General features: G+C 36.2%; 1 protein-coding gene and 1 long non-coding RNA gene across 2 annotated transcripts in view; both read left to right on the top strand.

Moving 5' to 3' along the window:
• LOC139141352 (DDB1- and CUL4-associated factor 7) overlaps positions 1-5,578 on the top strand; it is a 77,190-nt gene extending 71,612 nt beyond the window's left edge. Inside the window, exons 6-7 of the mRNA XM_070710986.1 lie at positions 778-895; positions 5,097-5,578. Coding sequence (XP_070567087.1) covers positions 778-895; positions 5,097-5,269 — 291 coding nt within the window. The 3' untranslated portion in view covers positions 5,270-5,578. The remainder of the gene's footprint in view (positions 1-777; positions 896-5,096) is intronic.
• Positions 5,579-10,366: 4,788 nt separating this feature from the next.
• On the top strand, positions 10,367-14,738 carry LOC139141353 (uncharacterized). Its single transcript, XR_011554158.1, has 3 exons — positions 10,367-10,466; positions 13,602-13,660; positions 14,598-14,738. It is a non-coding gene; the product is annotated as an uncharacterized lncRNA (long non-coding RNA).
• The last annotated feature ends 450 nt before the right edge of the window (positions 14,739-15,188 follow it).

The following is a 15,188-nucleotide window of genomic DNA, read 5'->3' on the forward strand; positions in this document are numbered from 1 at the left end:
GAATGCCAAATTCATTGAGCACAGATGAATGGTTTGAAAAAATGTCTTCATCAGTGAGGGAGCAGAGAGTGTAGGTTGTATTACTCTTATCTGAATGAAGGCACATCAACTTCCTCAACTGCAGCCCACTGTCTTGCATATTTTTCGGCGGCATCCATGATAATTCTGAAATTAAATTTCCAATTAATGTTTTATGGCTCTCAATATTTTGGGCCATATTAAAAGAGTTGCCGAAGTTTACTCTTGGTAATGATGGACAGGTCACCAGTCATTATGTTACCAAGTGGTTTATAGCAAAAGGGGGATGACAAGCAATTGCAAGTTCTGCTGTTGTTTAATGTAAAGTTGAAATTTTTCAAGACATTGTTATAGTTAAAAAGTTTCCTACCAATGGTTTTTGTGTATGAGTAGGAAACTATAGGTGTATTTTGAAATTTAACCAACCAACTGCTTTGCCACCTCGACATAAAGAATCTATGTATGTCAGCAACAATGTAAAAATGGAACAACATCATTTAGGTAAAAAAGGTATGATAGATAAAATTGCGATTGAAAAATGGCAGATAAAAACACTACGTAGAGAGGATTAAGAAAAGTCCTCCACACCTAGTGTGTTTATCTGCTATTTCTCCAGTATTGTTTTTTATCTGTCATCAACGATGGTGTGTTACAAAATGAATTCGTCATATGGGTGGCTATGTTGCTGGGTAATTTGCTGGTAAGGTCTACAATTTCCATTTACTTTGGCTGTAATGCTAAATTCAAAATTTGTTTCAGGTAATCATTCTCGATGTGCGGGTGCCATGTACACCTGTTGCAAGACTCAACAATCATAGGGCCTGTGTCAATGGTATTGCGTGGGCACCACACTCCTCCTGTCACATCTGTACTGCAGGTAAATTTTCAAGAAATACTTGTAAATTTCACTATGATTCCCAGTTGAAGCAATCTTTATAGAAGCCAAACCCTGACAGGCCAAACCCTGACTTTACAACATTGCATCAATCTATTTTTGGCAACTTTAAACTTTTCTATTGTACTGTAATAGGAGCAGCACCCCTTTTTTGAGCAGTCCATATGAAAAAGTAAGCTCAAACTTGCCCATTTCATTGACTGAAGAAGATAATTTGCATGCATCTTTTTGGCAAGAATAACAAATTGTCAGAACTGTTAAAAAAATTAAAATACCTGCTATGTTTTGTCAATCACTGCATTGAACAAATGAAGCCGCTGGATAGGAGTGTCTGTCTTTTACCCTGCTGTCAATGACGTGGAGCTTCTCTAACATAGATATGTGGGGGCATGTGGCATTCATCAACTCATTTAGAGCTTCGAAACAACAAGTCTGATTCCTTTAATATTTAGAGTACAAGCGCCAAGGGATGACCTTAATGAGATTTGTTCAAATTATGATGAAATATGAATATTTGTATTTTTAGCTCCCATATATATGCATATGTATATATGCAAATGGGAGGTATTCGTATAAGGCGGAAAAATGTCGTCTGTATGTATGTATGTATGTACGTATGTATGTATGTATGTATGTATGTATGTCCGTCCACATCAAAAACTCCTAAACCGTAGCACCTACTGTCTTAGTATTTGGTGTACAGGTGCACCTAGGGCAGGAGATGTGAATTTGTTCAAATGAACATGTCAGTGCCAAAAATATGCAAATGAGGGGGAAAAAAGGAAAAATCCTGCAAATGGCTAAAACTCAGTAAGCATTGGTCAGATTTGGTTGAAACTTGGTATGCAGATTTCTTTAGGTATTCTAAATTATGTGTGCAAAAATTTGGATGAAATTTGCATGTTTGTATTTTTAGGGTATTTTTTCCGTTTTTAGTCAAAAAATCTTGTTCTCTGAAATCACTCGTCTGATTGCTATTAAACTTAATATTCATGTTCCTCAGGATGACCTCAGTCATGCTTGTACAAATTGTATTGATATTGTCATATTTGTAATTTTGATGCAATTTTCCCAATTTTTGATAAAAAAAATTTTTATCCAAAAACTACGGATTTTATAGCTTTGATATTTGGTATACAGGTATCTAAGATTAATCTCAATATAATGTATTGAAGGTATGTTGAAACTGGCAATTTTTTTTTTATTTTGGGGGCAATTTTTGCCTTTTTTGGTCAAAAAATTTTTCTCCTAAAACATCTGATCTGGTAGCTTTGATATCTAGTGTACAGGTTCCTAGGGTTTATGTTAAAATTAGATATATTCAAAATTAGGATGAAATCTGCAATTTTGTATTTTGGGGGGCAATTTTTCTCATTTGGTCAAAAAATTTGTTTCTCAAAATTTACCAGTCTGATTGCTTTGATATTTAGTAAACCGGTTTTTAGGGTTTTTGGTAATATGATATATTGAAATTAAGTTGAAATCCGGAATTTTGAATTTTCGGGGCAACTTTGCGAAACTGTCAGTTTTACTGGGATATCTTTCATTTTGTATTTTTAAGATTTTTTTGGGTAATTTTATACCTACTGGAACTCAGAGTATATAATGTGGTGATTTAGTAAGCATTTGATTTGGTAAACTGTATTTGGTGTTGAAATGCAGTAAAAAAATCCTGGCAGATTTTGAAAAAATTCCAAACAAATGCCAATAAATAATTCAGCCAGAGAAGATTTGACAAAAAGAAAAGGTGGGAGAGTGGGGAAAAAGAATGTACAATGGATCGGATAAAAAAGATAATGTACCTCATCGATCTTCCAGAAACCACCCCTTATCAAATGGTCCACCCTGATGTAATTTTGTGCGCAATTAACCATGCAGTTTATTTTAGTATAAGATGTCAAGTTAGGTAAGGATTTGAAAGGAATAGTCAAGTTCACCACAGTTTAATTAACTTTATCTCTTGTGTCATCATCCTTGTGTAATTGGTTAAGTTTGTAAGTTGTTCCAGATGTGGATGCACCAGCTGTTCTGGAAGAAAACAATGTTTACCGTTCCCTGTAGAGTTTCTGAGTTGATGATTGTATGTTGAAATTTCTCCATGTATCTGGTGTATGGGCAAAGTGTAAACATTGGTTGCATGTTATGTATTTCAGTCTATGTCAAATATTGTAAATGAAAAATCAAGAACAGTTTACTGTGTGCTTGTAATATTTGTCAATACTTATACTGCCTTGCAGATTGATTGTCTTAAAGATTATCACAGAAGTAGAAAAGGAAAAGAAACTAATCAAATTGCTGTAACATATTCACTCTCAGTGCCTGTATAGGCCTATACTTAACTATTTTATCATTACATTCAGCTGTTTGTTATATCTTTATCACTCTCCATGGGCCAAGGCACACTTGGGGTCAATGTCATCACTCTGTGCCAGTCTGTGTATGTCAGTCTGTTTGTATATGTATATCCATGTTTCATACAATTGTTGACTTGTTTTGATAACTATATGGGAGCGAACAGTGATGTTGTCACTATTTTTGAGGTTTATTTTGCTATTTTGAGCAAAAATCTTCCCTTAACAGCTGATCCCAGAGCTCTAATATTTAGTACAAAGGGCCCTTTTGATGACCTTGTTCCCATTTATTAAAATTGTGATGAAATATACAAATTTGCATTTTGAAGGCAATTTTGGGGCAATTGTTACCATTTTTGGTCAATTTTTTTCTTAAAAACTAATTGTCTTATAGTTTTGATATTTAGTGTACGTACATGTTCTTCAGAATTATCTAAATATAATGTACTCAAATTATGATGAAATCTGCAAGCTTGTACTTTTGGGGCAATGTTTTGCCATTTTTGTCCCAAAAATTTTTTATCAGAAACTCTTGTATAATAGCTTTGATATTTTGTAGACATGCGCTTTGGTATGGTCTTAATATGATATGTTCAAATTATGATAAAATTCTTAAACTATGTATTTTTGCAGCTATTTTTGCCATTTTTTGTCAGGCCATCCTGAAGTGAGTTATCAAAGATTTTCACCTTCTTCATCAACACTTGTCACAAATAGTTATTCTCTACATAACACAGTGGAGCTCTGATTATGATAAAATTCTTAAACTATGTATTTTTGCAGCTATTTTGTCATTTAGTGTCAGGCCATCCTGAAGTGAGTTATCAAAGATTTTCACCTTCTTCATCAACACTTGTCACAAATAGTTATTCTCTACATAACACAGTGGAGCTCAATAGGCCGCTAGGTTGCTTGTATTTAATTAACCCTAAAAAAATCTGTAGGGTAAAAGCTTTCTCTTGTCTTATTTTGAGTGATCAAGCTGAATAAAGGAGCTTCAATCTAGTTGCAGAACAGAGGAATACTTGGCGCACCATTAGTGTGCCTGCCCATGTCATTCATTTATTAGTAAACAGACTGTTAGTTATATTTTCCATTTTCACATTTATGGAGTAATGCACTGAGCACCTGTCGTTCCAACATGCTAGCACACAGCCTTATGGTATATTTTTATTCACTACAACATGCAGGTCTTTTGTAACAGTAATTGGAAAGGGAAACTTATTTATATAGTCAGCCTTTCTGTTGATTGAGTTATCCCCTGCTTCTTCCTAGACCAAACTATTACGCTCAACTTATTGTTAAGTAAAACGGGCATAGACATCCCTGGAATTTTTTCAAGGGGTCAAAAAGAGAGTAGCAGCAGGCAAGGAATCATGCCACAGTGTGATGTGGAGAAATCATGGATTGTTGTTGTACGTAAACCTGTTTTCTAACATTAGGATGTGTGCACCGATCGCATATAAGTGCATCAATCACAATTCAAATATCAAAAGCACTATGTGATTTTTGTTTGTTAACAACTTTTTGAGAACCATTAATTTTCCCATCAAACTGCCTTGAGCCAGTCTTGTTAGAAGTATATGTTATATAAACCCACGATGTTTGTTCATTTGTTCATCAAACATACCACTCCACTCTATCTTGGAGACTTGCCCAAATGAAAAACTACCCTGGGGACTTTATGATTAGATGTTCAAATGTAAAAAAATTCAAAGATTTTAGACCTTATACTGTAGTGAACTTACAAATTAATCAGTCATACTTCTTTACATTACATCTGAATGCATTGTATCTCTAATATGTGAATTATACTGTCTTTCCAAACTTAGCGGATGATCATCAAGCACTGATCTGGGATATCCAGCAGATGCCAAGAGCTATTGAAGATCCTATCCTTGCATACACAGCAGAGGGTGAAATCAATCAGATCCAGTGGTCATCAACACAACCTGACTGGATTGCCATCTGTTACAATAATTGCCTTGAAATTCTGAGAGTTTAAATTTTCAAATGTGCAGATAAAAGACATTTTGTTTTTCTCAGAAGTCAAGTGCAGACAGCTATTCCATCTTTAATATTTATATCTTGTCAGAACATGTGGAGGATATAAGATTGTTTAATTCAATTTCTATAATGACATACATATTCTTCATAAGAAATTTGCCAACAATTAGTCAGTTTATCTATTTATAAATGAGCAATTGAGTGTAATCAGGTTTATTGTCTTCGTTTCATTAATCTTCAGACATCATTTCAAAATGTAACTTTGTTAATAATCAAGTAGTTTGACATTAAATTGGTGAATGTTTAATTGTTTGGTTATTTCTCAAACTTATGAAACTCAACAATAACTCCCGCTATTGGCAGGTTTACACAAGATTTTGATACAATTCCCAACATTTAGTACAAGCTGAAAGGTGAGTGCTGTATGGAGTGATTTGTACCAAAATTGAATGAAAGCAGATTGCAGCGGGAGTTATTGCTATTATTAGCCCACATTTGGTATATGTATGTATACCAAAGAGATCTTATAAGTCAGTGGCACCTATATGTATGTACCGGTATACTGTGCTCACAGTGTCCAGATTTTTTGGAGGGTGCACTGGTATGTATGGTTGTGTGTGTGTGTATCAAAGGGAAAAGCTTATAAATTGCGAAACTCTGTAACCATGTGCTGGATTTTGTTGAAACTTTGTATGCAGGTTCTTTAAGGGGACTTAAGTTAGATTTGTTTAAATTGGGGTGAAAGGTGAATAGTTGTATTTTTGAGGCGAATTTTCCTCATTTTTGGTCAAAGAATCTCCTTCTTTGGAACTGCTCCTCCCACTGCATTGAAACTTGGTATTCATGATACCAGGGTTGCCGTCAGTCAGATATGTTTTAATTGTGGTGAAATTTTCATATTTTATTTTTGGGCCAGGTTTTCCCATTTTTGTCAAAACATCATTTTCTCTGAATTAACTATTATTAGATTGCTTTGAAACTTGATATGCATGATCCTTGTTTAATCTCTGTCAGATTTGTTCAAATTGTCGTGAAATTTTCATACTTTTATTTTTGGGAATATTGTTCACATATAGGTCAAAGAATCATTTTTTCTGAATAATCTATTCTGATTGCTTTGAAACTTGTGTGCATATACCTAAGGACAACCTAAGTTGATTGTAGTCAAATTTTTTGAAATTTTCATATTTGTAATTTTTGGGCAATCCCATTTTTGGTCAAAAACTCATTTGCTCTGAAATCACTTTTTGTTGGATTGCTTTAAGACTTGGTATGCATGTTCCCATGGGGAAGCTTAGTTGAGTATGTTTAAATTGTGACAAAGCATGCAAAATTGTATTTTTAGCTCTGCTGTCAGTGACGCAGAGCTTATATGACAGGTAGATGAGTGGTAGCGTCTGGTGTCTGTCAACCTATTACATTCCAAGCCTCTTTGAAACAACCTGTCCAATTCCTTTAATATTTGGAGTACAGGTCCCAGGATGATCTTAATCAGATTTATTCAAATTGTGATGAAATATGCAAATTTGAATTTTTGAGGCCAATTTTGCTATTTTTTGGCCAAAATCTTCTCATTAACAGCTGTTGTGACAGCTTTAATGTTTGGTATACAGGTACCTTAGAATGACCATAATCAGATTTGTTCGAATTGTGATGAAATATGCATATTTGTACTTTAAAAGCAATTTTTGTCATTTTTGGTCAAAAAATCTTGTTCTTCAAACTGGTCAGACAGCTTTGATATTTGAGATACAGGTAACTAGGGTTGACATATTCCACATTTGTTCAACCTGTATAGAAATTTGCAAAGTTGTATCTTTAAATGTATGACAATTTAGGGAGTTTTACTTATCAGTTGGATAAAAGTGCATGTATGTATGTATGTAAGTATGTATGTCTCTTTGTATAATTCAGTGATAACGGTATGATTCAGGCAACCAATTGGAAAATAGCTTCCGAGATGCTGCTCATTAGCCCTAAAATTGATGTGAGGTGTGCAATTGCAGCAAGTTAATGTGAGCAACAACTTAAGATGTGTATCAAATGGCTACTGAAATGCTGTATTATTAAGGGGCCCCTAACTCTACAAGTGGCATGGGAACCCCTCTTTTTCTGTTGATGTTTGTTGACATAATTGATCAGAGAACAATGTATAAAAAAAATCAGAAAAATGACAATATTCCCTGACGGGTTTTGAGCATGTTCCTTGCTGAAAATATCATAATGTGAAAAAAGGCCACTTTGTAGTTGAAAAAGCATGGGTTAGGGGTACTTTAAGACTCCCTAACTCAAAAAGTAGCATGGGATTCTCCCTTTTTCTTTTGATATTTGTTGACATAATTGATCAGAGCATATCATATGAAAAAATCAGAAAAATGACAATATTCCTTGACACTGGTTTTGAGCATGTTCTTTGCTTAAAGTGTGAGTCCCGCCACATTTTGAGGCTGTTTACATTTGACTTGAGGCCTAATACTCTAGTTCTGGTTGTCAATGAAATTGGTATTAATAAAACAAACATTTACACACAAACTGAAGCTTATTTGAGCGGTTTTTAGATGGTTGTGTTGTGTTATTTTGACAAAAACACAGGAAAAGTTGCACGTTTTGGCTTCAATCATGGCAACATTTTCCGGAAATTGCCGAGCTCACCCCGTTTTGGCAAAAGTAGCTGTGACGTCACTAATAGAACGCGCAATGGCAACTTAGTGCATTGACTATGGTGATAGTGATAATTTCATGAGGGAAAGCAGTGCAACTGAGAATGTCATCGTCATGGAAGATATGACAAAGCTGTTCAGAGTTTACAGGCATGCAGATTTTAACAGGCGAGACCTTAACCTAAACGAGAACAAGAGCTGAACTCTTGTTGACCGTCTATGATGAGCCCACCATAGTCAACACACTAGTGCACTACCGTACACACAACTGCAAGCTATCAAAATATGAATGAAGTCTGGAGTTGCCATCCCACCGCATTATTACTTATCATCATAAATTGCCTTGTTCAAAATCTGTATACAAAAATTTGAATTACACCATGACGTTTGTAGATAAATGTCCACCATTTAACACACATCTTTCTGATCTACAACTGGAAGTGGAACTGGCTAGGGTCACGTTAGCATAAAAACCAAAGTAGTATTCTCGCTGCAAAATCTTCAGTTTGGCGTTATAAAACTTCACAATAAGTTTGGCAAGCATGGTAATTTGAGAGTTATACTGGTAAAAATAACAGTGACAGACATGCTGTTTTAGTTATGATGTGATCTTGATAAGCAAGGCATGTTTACTTTAATGAGAATTTAATTAACTCTTGTTAGCTCATATTTGGTTTGTGTATAAATACCAAAAAGAGCTGCTATTTTGAGTCGGTGGCGTCTGTATGTATGTGTATGTATGTATGTATGTATGTATGTATGTGTAGATGTATGTCTGTCACACGCAAAAGCTCCCAAACCCCCACACCTACCATCGTAGTATTTGGTGTACAGGTTGACCCAGGAGTTGAGATGTGACTTTGTTCAAATGAACATGTCAGTGTCAAAAATATGCAAATGAGGTAAGAAAAAGGGAAAATCCTGTAAATGTGCAGGTGTGCATGGTGGTATTAACTGGAACAGCATACACATCTGAGTCAGAGATTCTATAACCTATGACTTATACTTATGCAGTGTACCTACATGTATTATGTGTAGGATTGGTGGCAGTGACAGCCTACTCCACTGACCTGGAGTCATTTCCTGTCATAAACTGATACATATTGGCAGAGCTGCTGAAACCAGGAAGGACTGTGTTGAAACATGTCTCTGCTAAGTGCAGTGTACCTAAAGTTGACCTACCTAAAGTTTCAGACCTTATTTACTTTTATCATTTTTGTTTTTCTGGTTTAAATATTTCTTGATGGACCAATTCAAACCAAATATTAGCACACTCTCCTTGTTTATATTATTATAAGCAGTAGTATCAAGTTGAACAAGCTGATATTGATAGGTTGGTTGGCTGTTGGAGGTTAAAAGGTGCAAAAATGTATGTACATGTATGTGTGTATGTATTTGTATATATTACGTATGTAGGTATGTAGATACATGCATGTATATATGCATGTATGTATGCATTTATGTATGTAATACGGTATTATTAGCTCCCATATATGCATATATATGCAAATGGGAGGTATTCTTATAAGGTGGTAAAATGGAGTCTGTGTGTATGTATGTAGGTATGTATTTATGTCTGTTGGTCAGTCCAGATCAAAAACACAAAAACTACAAGACAATGTCTTCATATTTGGTAATTAGAGGCATCCTAGGTTGGAGATGTGAATTTGTTCAAATGAAGATGTCTGTGTCAAAAATATGCAATTGACGTACAAAAAGTGAAAATTGGTGAAGATACTGAAACTCGGGAACCACCAGGCAGAATGTGTCAATATTTTGTGTGTAAGTAGGTAGCGTCAATCCTTTAAAAAAACTGTTAATTTTAGAGGGATGTTTTTAATTTTATATTTTTAAGAATTTTTTAATTTTTAGGTTGAATAGCTTTGTTCTTCAAAAATATTTGTTGGAGAGTCTTAAAACTACAGGTGTCCACGTTACTATGGATTATCCTACATTTTGTATGTATTTGAATGGTGAGGTTTTTGGTTGTTTTATTGTAGAGATTTTTTTTTAACACGCATTGACAGTCAATTTTCAAGGTCAATTTATTTTTAACTGCGTCACTGCTGCAGAGCAAGCTCCACCTATTTCAGCGCGTCGTTGTTACGGGAAGGCTCCATTAACTTAGGAATACCCTACTTCCCTAGAGGATCAATTTCACAGACCTGCCTTTCCTACAATGGCACTACAATAGCACCAGCTGGATTAGATAAACATAACAATGGAACATTCACACCCTGGGGATTAAAAGTCTTCTGTTTGTCACCCAAGTTGCTCAGGCAAGGACTCGGGTTTCAGGTATCATGCAAGTTACGTTAATGCAGTCATCCCCTAATGTTGTGTAGCACCCTGTTGTTGCAAGCTGAAGAGAGACATGTAATGAGGGAATAGTAACAATTGATGTAATAGCCAAATTGTGACGTAATACATGCTATCGTTCGTAAAGAAAAGTAGAGGCTAGAACTCGTTAACTCTGGACTTCGGGATATTTCCTGCCTTTTGCAAGATTTTTTGGTGCACCTCATGAGTCAGAAGGTAAGCTATTATGTATGTCTATCAATACCTGTTTTAGAATGTACGGTCGATTTTATTTATGCATATTTTTACATGGCGAAGTTGTACTACTTGTAGTGTGTGAACGGGTACCTGAACTGTAGCTTGTTCACCCTCTCTCAGCTATGCGCTTGTGAAATTGTTCATAATGGCATTACCGAGTCAAAATATTCCGAAGTGACAACGGGGATTACATGTTGTGAGGTTAATACTTTGAGATATAGTGTTGCGTAACATGTACTTTGATGTGAATTTGAAACTGCATGTTGTCAATTATCATCCGTTCCGCTACAGTGCACGGAGTTTAGGGACTGTGTTGTTCATCGATATACGGCGGTTTATCCCATGCCCAGCGTTGATGTCTGTTCAGTGTGTTGCCGAACCGCTGAAACAACAGCAAACCTTTCTAAAAAAACAACTCAGTTGAGCACATAAAAGTGTAATATTTAAAGTTGAGGTTTCAAACAGTCTGTACCTGAGATATTCCGCGGTACTATATGTCTAACTGTGTGGACTTTGAAAGACGTGTTCTCAGCTGTATTAGCCTATGCTAGGAAAGACAGAAAAGCCGTTCTATATGAGCTTGCATGTTTGCGTGCTGTTTATAGTACACCGTCAGTAACCTCGCTTGTGAAGTTTTGTGATTTTATTTCTGTGTAGAGTCACGTATAACGGTGGTGGTCATCAGTGCAACATTGAAAATTGTGTTTCATAATTGTATACCTAGGCTCTATAAATTACCATCAGCCGGCCATCAGTATCGGTATCGTTAATTGAGCCATCTCAATCACATTTTAAGTGAGGCTTTTTTCACTTGACGTTCAACGTTTCGCAGTTTGAACCCTCCTTCAACTGAGCAATTGATTTCCGCTGAAATAGGAAGAAATAGATCAACACCAGCAACTGTCGTGCATGACGATTCGATTTCGCTGCTGCGTGTGCCACCGACATGGCAACCTGCATGCATCGCGTTTGTAGGCTACCTTACTCAATCCTTATTCTCACACGAGACTGCCCCGCCTAAGTCTTGCATGCCAGACCTTGAACCTGCATGCCGAGTGAGCGGCGAAGCCGCGGGCTGCGAGTAACCGCAGGCTGCGAGTAACCGCAGGTTACGAGGTCTGGCAAGAACCAACTGCTCAGGAATGTGATGACGTCAAAAGTGGGCTGTCTTTCCTATGCTAATAAGTATAACTTTGGACCACTGCATACAGACAACCGTAACGCATTTTCACTGTATGTGCCCACCAAGTTTCATATACCCACACCGAAAAAACACTCCAGTAAAAATCTACAGCAAAAATTTGTTTGTGAGGCTATTTACCACCATCTCATTTACACCCCATTTACCACCATAACGCATTGTCACTGTATGTGCCCACCAAATTTCATATACCCACACCAAAAAAACACTCCAGTAAAAATCTACGGTGAAAATTTATTTGTGAGGCCATTTACCACCATCTCATTGGCAGTCGAACGGGGCCAAAAGTCCGCTTCGTTCAGACAGGGCAAAAGGAAAACAAGTAAACTCTATGGAGGATGACGTCGACGATCGACAATCGCAATCACAAGCATTGAAGCAACACCCAGAGCAATCATAAAACGAGAGATTTGCCATATCATGTCGGCAAATTCACGAGTTCAAAAGGCTATTTTTAGACGCTTCGCCTACAGTCATGAATAAATAATAGATGTACTCTTTCATCCAGCTGATTTTTGAAACATTCTATTGGACATTATATATAGCACATTGGTTCAGACCTCGTAACCTGCGGTTGCTCGCACCTCGCGGCTTTGCTGCTCGCGCCGCACGCAGGTTCGAGGTCTGGTATGCGAGACTAGCCCCGCCCGTGAGCATACTGATACTGTACTAGTATACACGTGACGCCATAACTCTCGCGAGACTAGGGTGTTTGAGAAAGCATGCACCAGCTGCAATAAAGCAAAGTAAATGTAGTTTGAGCGGGTCATTGAGAGAGAAACGAGAGTCGACAACGACTAAAACAGACCAGTATTTTGATCTTGTTTTCCACTTCGTCGAGATAAAAATCAATTTTGCCTTTATGGTTACGGTTTTCCTTGCTACTTCGGTTTCAAGTGGTTTCGTCACACGTGGCGATCCCCGTGAATATATCTGAATGGGCCGCGCTTACATGTATACAGTGCATTTCAAAAGGACGAACGTAAAACGGTAAATGCGTTTTCGTTTGATATCGACTCGTGTCGGTCGTGTGAAGTCGATCAGGTATCAGTTAATTCAAACGCAGGTGTACTTTGGCATTAGTTTGTGGTATCAGTTCGTATAATTAAAGGTTCAAAATTTGTGTGTTATGTCAGTTAATGTCGGAAAGTACAGCGTTAGTTGCGTGGCCGTTGTAGTAGGTACATGTGAACTGTTTCGTTTTCAACGCAACTTTAACTTGGCTCATGGTTATAAATACGTTTGCTTGCTTAATTTAATTATCATAATTGTGATAAGTTGTTCTTGTTCTAACAAAGACACAGTATTTTTCTCTCAGTGTGTAGTAGATAGCAATGAAAAGAATATATCCAATTTGACGTTTCATTGTCTAAAAAAAACGTTGCCCATATGCGGGCTACAACTTCAAGTAGTACATGTGTAATATAGTTGCTCAAGGACCAACTCTGGTATACCATCTGTTGACACAGACGTACTGGGGAATTTCGAGCACTTTTAATTTATTTAATGTGACTCTTTATTTAAATCTTATCTTCTTTGGAAAGGTGATTTGAATGAAAAGGGTATCTACAATCAAAAAGATTTGTTTTATTGTTTCTTGTCTTTGCTGTTTTAAAATTATTGTATCATGTTTGTGAGGACTTGGGGTGGGTGCAAAGTTTGGTTGACTACACAGCAACAATTATAATGCAATGTGTTGCACAAAATTTTCTTTCCGGGTGTTTTGAATTGTTATTTATGCACACCTCTTTTATCAAAAACCATTGTATTGTAGGATGCTTGGGTATAAATTTAAATATTTCTTTTGACTTGGAGTTAGCATAACTAATTTATCAGTTTTTATAAAAAAATATACTTTATCTCTACCGGTCTGTAAATAGTTTTGTAAATTATATTTTGTTCTTAATACATAGGTTGAAAATACAGCATGCCAAAGAAGAAATATTGGCGAAAATCAGTTGTGAAACAACAAGTAAGTGTGTACCAAATTCTGCTCACGGGTGAGCAATCAAGTAGGCTTAAAGGGCTGCGATCATCGGTTGTAAGTCTAGTCTTAATTTAATTAGTCTGTGTGTCTCAACATCCTGGTACATTTGTGTAAGCTTACCACCATAATTCAATTATATGATTGTTCAGCCTCAGTAGAACCTTACGCAATGAGTCAACAATTTAAGCACAAGTATCGGCAATATTAGCACAAAAGGAGGCGAGGTTAATGTTTATTTACCAAAGACCATGGAAAATTACCAGAATGCAAGGCCATGCAGTGGTTATTGATATGTTGTGATAATTATATGTGGGCTAGAGGATGCTTTGGAAACTAAAAGCTCCTATGTGTGGCACATTGTTGGCTATATTTTTTGTTTTCAACACAACATTGCTTGAATGTAAACATGGTCACTGAGGGATAACTCAGCCACTGGTGGTCAACAAGTGTTCACTTGATCAGACAACTAAAAGTCAATTAGATAAATTATCAGTTGCATTTAAGTTTCATCAAAGTATGCTTGTTAGTAAGTACACATATTGATGTGAAGCATGGCTGTTCTCTGAATTCTTGGCCAGGTGATCAGATATCAAAAATAATGTGAAATGTGAAATAAGCAAAAATCAAAGTTCTGCCAATGAATGTTACTTGAAGATGAGTTACATTATTCAGTAACTAGGTAACATTTCAATTATTATTAAAAAACATTGGTAAGCTGCCCCCCTTACACATGCAAATGTTTCAAATACTTGTTTTACGAAGTTTTTTATCGTGCTACTATAACATATATTTTATTGATACAAATGTACTCTTTATAAATTACATGAAAATAAGTATATCAAGGTGATATGAAAAGAGCATGAATATGACACTTGAATGATATGCTTGTTATACTAAATATATTTCTTTGTTTCTTTTACAGCCTGGTGCTGGCAGGAGCCATGCTGATAATCAGCGTACGTCAGCTGACAATTCTGCTTTGGGTTGTTCCAGTGATCGAGGCAAAACACCCAGTATTATATGATGTATCTGTCGACAGTGATCGATACAATAAGAGTTTGCTACCATATGATAGTATCCTATGTGAAAGTACGTTAAGCAACTTACACTCAAGCAACCTATTCATAAGTGAACCATCCATAAGCAACCTTTACAGCAAAGAATGTCATGTACCACAAAGCAGTGCACAAATACAGTCCAACAGTAGCATACTGCCTACAGATCCTTTTTTACTGCAAAGTAAAACTATTCAGACTCAGAAAAGCAACTGTCAGAAGCTTCAATGGGAAAGTTAATTAGGCCATGTTATACAAGCTAGTATTCATCAAGGAAGTCTACTTATGTGTATCTCAAGACAAGCATTCATTAACATCTGAGGACTTGAATTGCATTTTACATAATGGTGAAAGTTTATATAGAGAAACAGTCAGTTACCTGCAGGCCAGCAATGAATTTCATTCAGACATTTTAATGTTTAATGAATTACCAAATATTGTACACATGAAGTCTTTGC

This window comes from Ptychodera flava, chromosome 9, assembly GCF_041260155.1.
Source record: "Ptychodera flava strain L36383 chromosome 9, AS_Pfla_20210202, whole genome shotgun sequence".
Taxonomy (NCBI): domain Eukaryota; kingdom Metazoa; phylum Hemichordata; class Enteropneusta; family Ptychoderidae; genus Ptychodera; species Ptychodera flava.